Genomic DNA, 8895 nt, shown 5'->3' on the forward strand with positions numbered 1-8895 from the left:
CACTTATTCTTTTGGCGTCTTTACCAGACAATTGGGAACCGATGCGGGCAGCGGTTAGCAACTCTGTTGGAAAAGGAAAACTACAACTCAATGATGTTAGAGATCAAATCCTTGCTGAAGAAGTTCGCAGGAAAGACTCGGGTGAAGCAACATCATCGAGATCTGCTCTAAATCTTGATAACAGAGGAAGAGGCAGGAGTGGTGAAAGGAGTTCCAACCGATGGCGCGGTAGATCCAAGTCAAGAAATGAAAAAGACAAAAACATCTATGAAAAGAATATGAAGTGCTGGAGCTGTGGTGAGACTGGTCACTTGAAAAAGAATTGCAGATCAACAAAGAACGACGCTAATGTTGTTACTGATGAGGTACATGATGCTCTATTACTATCCATGGAAAGCCCGGTTGATTCTTGGGTTATGGACTCGGGAGCTTCGTTTCATACTACTGGTAATCGTGATGTATTCGATAATTACATTGCGGGAGATTACGGAAAAGTTTTCCTGGCCGATGGAAAACCTTTGGAAATAATTGGTATGGGTGATATTCGGATGAAGATGTCAAATAGATCTATCTGGAAAATCAACAAAGTAAGGCATGTACCAGAGTTGATACACAATCTGATTTCAGTGGGACAGCTTGATGACGAAGGTCATTAGGTGACCTTTGGTGATGGTTCCTGAAAAGTGAAAAAGGAGCCATGATTGTTGCTCGAGGAAAGAAAACTGGAACATTGTATATGACTTCCAGTTGCAGAGACACATTAGCAGCTGTGGATGCTGGAGCTAATTCAAGTCTATGGCATAGTAGGCTTGGGGATACGAGTGAAAAGGGAATGAAGATGCTTGTTTCCAATGAAAAGCTAGCGGAATTAAAAATCGTTGAACACAAGCTGTGTGAAGCTGTATTTTTTGGAAAGCAGAAAAAAGTGAGCTTTTCAAAAGAGGTTAAAGAACCGAAATCAGCGGATTTGGAGCTGGCACATACTGATATATGTGGACCATCTCCTGTGACATCCCTTGAAGATCACTCAAGATATTATGGCACTACTGTTGACGATTCGAGCAGGAAATTTTGGGTTTATTTTGTAAAAAATAAATCGGATGTTTATGAGACTTTTAAACAGTGGGAGTTAGCCATGGAAGATGTGATGGATTCACTGTCATCCAATCACACGTGGGAGTTGTTAGAACTTCCTGAAGGTAAAAAGGTTTTACATAGCAAGTGGGAGTACCGGTTAGAACATAACGGTAGCAGGCGGTACAAAGAAATACTAGTTGTAAAAGGTGAAAAGGAAGTCATTGGTTACACTGATATTTTCTCTCTGGTAGTAAAGTTAACTACTATCAGGAGTGTACTTGGATTGATGGTAAAAGAAGATTTACATCTGGAACAGTTAGATGTAAAGACGAGGTTTCTTCATGGAAAGCTAGATGAAGAAATGAATCAATCACAGGGATTTGAAGTACGAGGGAAAGAGAAAATGATGTGCAAACTTCAGAAGAGCTTGTATGGTCTCCAAGACAGTGGTACAAGAAGTTTGATGATGTAATGAATAATGATGATTTTATGAGGTATCAAGCTGATCACTGTTGTTATGTGAAGCTTGATGGTTATTATATCATACTACTGATATATGTAGGTGATATGTTGATAGCAGGAGCTTGCCTGGAGGAGATTGATGAACTCGAGAAAGAGTTATCAAAGGAATTTGTTTTGAAGGATTTGGGTGCTGCAAAACAAATCTTTGGAATGAGGATCCTTGGAGATCGGGTGAATGGAGTCTTGAAGCTTGAGAAGATTCCTGAAAGCAAGAATCCAGCTGATATGCTCACGAAGGCTGTTATCATTGGAAAACTGAAGTTGTTTTTTCACTTCAGTTGGTCTCCTGGACTAACAAAGGAGGTATGAGCTGCTGCAATGATGGTGTGAAGACATGATTAAAATCAAGTCTTCAAGTGGGAGAATTGTTAGGTGAGGATGTGGGGCCCACGCATTAAATAAAGTATTACCAAAACGTTATCTCACATCGAATTTTTATTAAAGTTGGACGAGGAAATTAGTTATAAATAGAGCTCAATTCTTTCAGTTATTGTATCCCAAAATCAAAAACTTTTTAGCTTTGATAAATAGAGAGTGCATAGAAAAAAAGAGTGTATCTTTTTCTTGAGTGCGATAATTCTCTTGTGTGAGTTAGAGAAATTATTTTCTCGGTATACTCGGGTTGGGAGTGTGAGAAATATTGAGTGTATTGGTGTATACACTTGTTGTAATATTTCTTCCAGTTATAAAAGTTGCAGTGCTCCGTGGACGTAGCCTATATTGGGTGAACCACGTAAATCTTTGTGTTCTTGTTGGTTATTTTATTCCGCAATTTTTGGGTACTATATTATCATCGTGGTCGGCATCGCTTCGGGAGTGTAATTCCCCAACAGTGTTTGCCTCACAACTTGAAGAAAATGAAAATAAGATCACCTGTACAATATATCAAACATCTCATCTATGAATTTTTTCAAATTCTCATCGAAGGCCTTGGATCGTTAAGATTGAGATTTGACCGAACTCAAAACCCAAAAAGTTAACTCGAATGGAGATGATTGTCCAAATCTATATATGCAACTCAGAGTAACTCTATCCAAACCGATGTGTATATCTTAACATATCTCATACCCACGAATAAATAATCTACAGTCCAACACATAACGGTAGACCTGATCTCTAATATCAAGTTAAGATCGAGAATTGTTAACATACTGATCTTGAAGTTCCTGACGTTGCTAGAATGAGACAAAACCAAGATTTTTAGTGAAGATGAGATTTTCGGAAGTGTCTTTGGTGGTAAATGATAGAATTATATGGAGGTTATTTTATGTAATAGAGTCGTCAGGCTGTGGAGGGAGGCAAAAGTACGCACGAGAATAGCAGAGGAATGGAGATAAGTTGCACCAGCCATGAACACAGAAGAGCGGCATTTGTTATGAAATTATCCATTTTTCGAAGTCTCAAAGGAACGTAGAAACACATAAGAACGCGATAAACTATATAATATTGATACATTTGGAGCACCCAACGTTATCTATATTTGTTGATATGGAAAACTGTACCGTATATTGTGTAAACTTTGGGCTAAGACATTAGGTTGCAAACCATGTTTTTCACGTAACGAGAAAATGTTGGTAACCACACTTGACAAGTAAAATGCACTCGATAAGCCCTCTACAACTAACACACACGAGAAAATTTTGGTAGTGAAATCGAACTCATCGTCATTTAACTCAATACCCTATCAACTTGAACATAACATTTACTAACGATCATATACACACGTTGCGTGTTTATATGATCGATTTTTTCTTTAACTTTTATTTTTTTTATTTTTATGGGGTTATCTATTTCTTTTTAATTTTTCTTATTTTTTCAAGTTCTTCATATAACTATTTCAAACTATTTATTTGATTAATTAGAAAAATATTGGGCATAAAAGCATAGCATTCCTTCCTCCACTCTTTTATCTTTCTTATATTGTTTTATTTTTGTTGGATAAGTTGTCAAATAAATAATTAATAAATTAATTAAAAATAATAATGATAATTGCAATTTAGAGTTATAATTAATAAAAGACATTTTTACGTTCCTAAATAAAAAAGAAAAAAAGTAATAGTCATTTGTTTAACCTTAAATCTTACATAATTCGATTCTATGATATCTTTGTATTTTAATATCATGCATGCTCTATTTAAATGTCATATTATGTTTTTTAAATGTATTTTGAGTTAATTATATTATAAACGTTGAATAAAATTTGTATTTGCCACGACAGCTAATTAACTTAAGAGAAAAACTTGCTTTCTAAAATAATTTTATTTTATAAACTTTGTATTGGAAATTCGAATCCACTTTAATTTATTGGGAAAATTACAATTTTAATTTTGTATGCTAATTTGTTTGGAAATTTTAGTCACATGTTTAGTTCAAATTTGATTTTCATTCAAATATAAACCCATCGTATGTTGTTTTTTTGACGCTATGTTTTTTTTAAGTGGTTCATGAGGTGAGAAAAAATTTATGTCATATTTAATTAAAATTCACCCAAACGAATAAAAGAATTAATAAAAAAATTCACCCAAACGAAATAAAGGGAAATCATACGAAATATTAAGTGTTTTTCATTTATTTTTCCTCTTAAATTTTAATAGGTGAAATTTATTGGGTAGTTTTTNTATTTACGTTCCCTCTGCCTTCTCTTTCGCGTTCTCTCTCATTTCGAGTCTTCAGCGAAGCTTTCGAGAGGTAAATTCGAGTCTTCTCCCCTCTTTTCTCTGCACAGCATTTTCTATTTTTTTCCTCTTTCGTTCAGTAATTAAACCCTAGATCCATATTAATTTCCATTATTAATTTCCCTGAAAGGTGAAATTTTTTGCGCTGTGTGTGTGTGAGTTCCTTCATTTGCGATCTATGTGTTGCGTCTCGCTATGTATGGTCCGACTCGCATTGTTTTTTGTTCGATCTGAGTGTCTGTTTGTATTTAAGCTAGATCTGTACAATTTAAGCCATTTATTTGAATTGTGGACGCATTACACGTCATTTTTTTGGGTTGAATCATTTATCGGATGACCCATTTTCACTCTTTATTCGTAGTTTCGTGGATCAATTAATCTGTTGAATGATCTCGAAGTTCATGCTTTGATTCCATGTGAATTTGTGTAAACTTGTTTGGATTGCTGGTGTTGTATTTAGTTATTGCTGTTTTGGGACTTTTTTAAGCTTAATTTAGCTCCTCCAGATTTACCGATTAAATCGTCTGATTTGCAATGATAATGGTTCTGCTTTAATTCTTATGCAGATTTAACAATTGTTTTCTCGGAGACGAGTGTGAATCCCTTGTGTGATAATAATTGTACTTGCTTAAAGACTCCATAGTTCTGATTGTGTTCCAGATTGTCTTTTTTTTTTGTTATTATCAAATTGTTTTAGTTTTCGGGTAGGAATAATTACCGTTTTTAGTGATCGGTGGGATAGGGTCGTTTGATGATCAGGCTTGACTGAATAACGTCTTATTTACCAACCATGCAGAGTGATCAGTTTGCAGCCCAACAAAGATGGGACTTACATTCACCAAGCTGTTCAGCAGGCTTTTTGCTAAGAAAGAGATGCGAATTTTGATGGTAGGTCTCGATGCTGCTGGTAAGACCACCATATTGTACAAGCTCAAGCTTGGGGAAATAGTGACTACAATCCCAACCATTGGTGAGTCATTTTGGCCAGTTTTGGCAGTAGTACTTTGACTTCATCTCTGTTTGCGTCTCCACATTTTTATAGCTTTCTAAACTGTATATTTTACCCTTGTGGTTCCTTGTCTGCTGTCATGGGCTTTAATTTACCTTGTGGTGATTCGTAGTATGTATGATGTTAACTGACCTGTTTTGCTTTTCATGTTTCAAGAAAGATGCCCCCGTGGTAGCATAGTTATCTCTCTGACTATTTCTTTATACAGTTTCAAATGCATCTTCTTTTTATATGGGATTAAATTGTCTTATGATTAAATCTCTGTTTCATCATCAAAATAAAAGTAATGTCGAAGTAAAGGTGGATCAGGGCATTTTATGGTCTATAATATGAGTTAGATACATTGGGCACTACATATGAAAGATGGTGCACTGGTTTCCAAATGTTTTTGCTTTAATTCAATCATTATTGACTTCTGGGACTGTTACTGATTCTTAGTTTATTGCTTCAAGGATTTAATGTCGAGACTGTGGAATACAAAAACATTAGCTTCACTGTCTGGGATGTTGGTGGTCAGGACAAGGTGAGCTTCTTTTTCTGTTGTTGCAAATATGAAATTACTGTATTGGCAGTCGAGTAAATAGTGTGATTAAAATACTAGTGGCATGTGATATTTTGGTTGCTCAGTTTGAGGACTATTTTCTCGTTGACCTATATCCAAGTAGTTTTTCATCTAGTTTTTATATCCCAATTGATCCGTGTTCGTCTGTTTGTTTTTATCCTTTATTGTTCTCTTTTAATGTCAGCCTGATGCTATTGGTTGTATACACATTTAATAAACTCCAGCAACTTATTTATTTATGATGTTCGCTTCTTGGTGTTTCTGTGTATGTCATAAAATATTAACTCTATCTTTTCTTTCAGATTCGTCCTTTGTGGAGGCACTACTTCCAAAACACTCAGGGGCTTATCTTTGTGGTTGATAGCAATGACCGGGATCGAGTCGTTGAAGCAAGAGATGAATTGCATAGGATGTTGAATGAGGTATGTCACCTCTCTTTATGCTAGTTTTTATTGTTGCTGTCAATTAGCATGTGGAAGCCTTTCTAGTTTCTATAATTCCTTTCTAACAACGATTGTTGTTTTCTTCATCATATGGCTAATGCTGCTTTACAAATTATATATTAGCCGCTTTACAAATTATATGATCATTGCTCATATTCTGAAGATGTTGGTTGACTCTGCTCTTCTATTTTGTCTTCTGAAACTGCATTTATGATTTCTCCACCAATGTTCTATAGCTTTGATGCATTGTTCTTGTTTCTAATATATATTATTGGTTGCTTATTTTTGTTGTGTCAGGATGAGTTGAGAGATGCTGTCTTGCTGGTATTTGCAAATAAGCAAGATCTTCCTAATGCAATGAATGCTGCCGAGATCACTGATAAGCTGGGTTTGCATTCTCTCCGTCAACGCCATTGGTAGGCTTGTCTTACAGTTTGATTTGGTGTCAGTACTCAGTACTTCCGTTTCATGCATTAAAAATTTGCTCAAGTTCAAGTGAAATTACTAGCAGTGCATTAAATTTTTGCTCAAGTTCAAGTGAAACCACTAGCATGTGCGTAAGCAGCGTAACCAAAATGCAGAGTTTTGTCAACTTTATTTATTTGTACAGATTGAGCATTTTTCTTGTATTCCTTTTATATATTGTCACGAAAGTTGATGTTTTATACGAATTGAAATATATCTCCTGACAGGTATATTCAGAGCACATGTGCAACCTCTGGGGAGGGTCTCTATGAAGGACTTGATTGGCTTTCTAGCAACATTGCTAGCAAGGTATTTCTCGCGCATAAACTTTTGGTCTAAAAGATTATTATGAGTTAGAGATTCTACCCTATCCGTGTGAAATTTTTCTGTAAAAAGAGACGTGACCGCACCATCCGACCTTTTGTTCCAGGGTTCTGGTGCTTCTGAACTTATCTACAAAATTAAATGGTTTTCAAGTCTCATTGCTTCGATAACTAACCGCCGCCTTGGTTTTATTTTTGTCTACAATTGTCTATTTTTTGCAGGCATAAGGTGAAGGGTTTTATGTTGCTGGTTGATTTTTGATTGGATTCAAAAACTGGCTTCTGGGTGTTTTGTGGACGTGGCAACATTAGAGTAACATCTTATAATATCGTCTTCCGGTTTATTGTTGTCATATGATTCTGTTGATTTTCTTTTTTGAGAGATTCTGTTGATTTCCTATTTTTATGCTGCGCTATACATTCCTCCAGTAGACTTTTGGTAAAAAGCTTTTGAACCATTTAATGTGTTAAAATACTCTTTCTTGACTGAAGAATTTTCAAATCAATTAGTATTTTATCCTTTTTATGATCGTGATTCGTCCATTCTTTCTGCTAAGAAATGGTTATTGGCTTTGTGCTCCATGTATTTATCAAATTAAGCTTGCTAATTAAAAATTATTTCAAATTTATTTTAAGTTTCATTTATCTACACGTGGGTGAGGAGCTGAAATATTATTTTGGAATAAATTTACTTTTTACTATACCGGTTTTCTAACCGTGCCAGTACGGTATACACTTTTTTTTTAAGATGACGTTGTCAATATCTTTTTTTTTTTTTTTTCAAATTTCTTGATTTTCTTGGCAAGTGAAAAAATATATATTCCAACATAGCCTTATAAATATATTTATAAATTTTGTTTAATCAGAGTGTGGTATGGTTGCAATAGATCGTTGAATGTGGACAAATCGATATTTGCATTTGCTTCGTCAAGATCAAGATATTTGTGCACAAATGGTTTACAGCTTTATATTTATTCAAGATATTTCCCGATCCATTTATGGTAACAATGCTTAAGTTGACAGATTTGACAAAACTATATTTCACCAGCGGATAATGATACAGCTCTTTCCTACCAAACTACTAAATTGTCTACAAAACCCTTTTGTCAATTTTATAAAATTAATTAGTACATATAAAATATCAGCCAAGTCTTTTGTGACTATACGTATGATCTTATGTCACATAATTTGGTAAAAGGAAATAACACTATAAAAATCGTTTTTCTTCACGCAAAACTCTAAGGATTGAGCAGGGCTGTTTTTATCTAAGTCTTCAGTTAGGTAATTAAGTTGACACTTATACATCGATTTTTTCAATTTAATTCTTAATTTTTTGGTGTAACTAAATGTTTTTTAAACCGTACAAGAACTAACTATCGCTATCTTTTTTTTTTTTTGTGTGTGTGAAAAAAATCACTTTGCGAATCATTAAGTTTTACAAAATTAAAAGGTTTTATTCTCAAAAGATAGAAATTTTATGATTTTCTTGATTCTGTAATTCTCGGGGCTCTAGCTTACACTTGTCCCTTTTTTGTTTTTGTTTTTGTTTTTGTACATGGGTACCAAAAAAGACTAACCATTACAATGATAGAATACAAGTTAGGTTTTTGTTCATAATCAAAAATAAAAAAACGTCAAAGGACCGGACACCAAGTACACTAATTAACACCAAGCAATTAAAATGCTCCAAAAAAAGTGATGGAAAATACGAAAAACACACGCTACACTCCGAGCATATACGAAATTAAAATCTTATAAAAGAGAAACGAATATAAGAAAATAAAAGGTCGGATTTTTTTTTTTTAAAATATAGCAGTGG

At 34.4% G+C, this 8895-nt stretch overlaps 1 protein-coding gene across 1 annotated transcript; it reads left to right on the plus strand.

Moving 5' to 3' along the window:
- Positions 1–4211: 4211 nt before the first annotated feature.
- On the plus strand, positions 4212–7602 carry LOC140976110 (ADP-ribosylation factor 1-like). Its single transcript, XM_073440003.1, has 7 exons — positions 4212–4287; positions 5071–5244; positions 5736–5806; positions 6148–6267; positions 6586–6704; positions 6981–7062; positions 7299–7602. Exons 2-7 carry the CDS (start codon positions 5097–5099, stop codon positions 7302–7304), a joined length of 546 nt encoding a protein of 181 aa, XP_073296104.1. The 5' UTR covers positions 4212–4287; positions 5071–5096; the 3' UTR covers positions 7305–7602.
- Positions 7603–8895: the final 1293 nt, after the last annotated feature.

This window comes from Primulina huaijiensis, chromosome 5 (assembly GCF_012295235.1).
Source record: "Primulina huaijiensis isolate GDHJ02 chromosome 5, ASM1229523v2, whole genome shotgun sequence".
Taxonomy (NCBI): domain Eukaryota; kingdom Viridiplantae; phylum Streptophyta; class Magnoliopsida; order Lamiales; family Gesneriaceae; genus Primulina; species Primulina huaijiensis.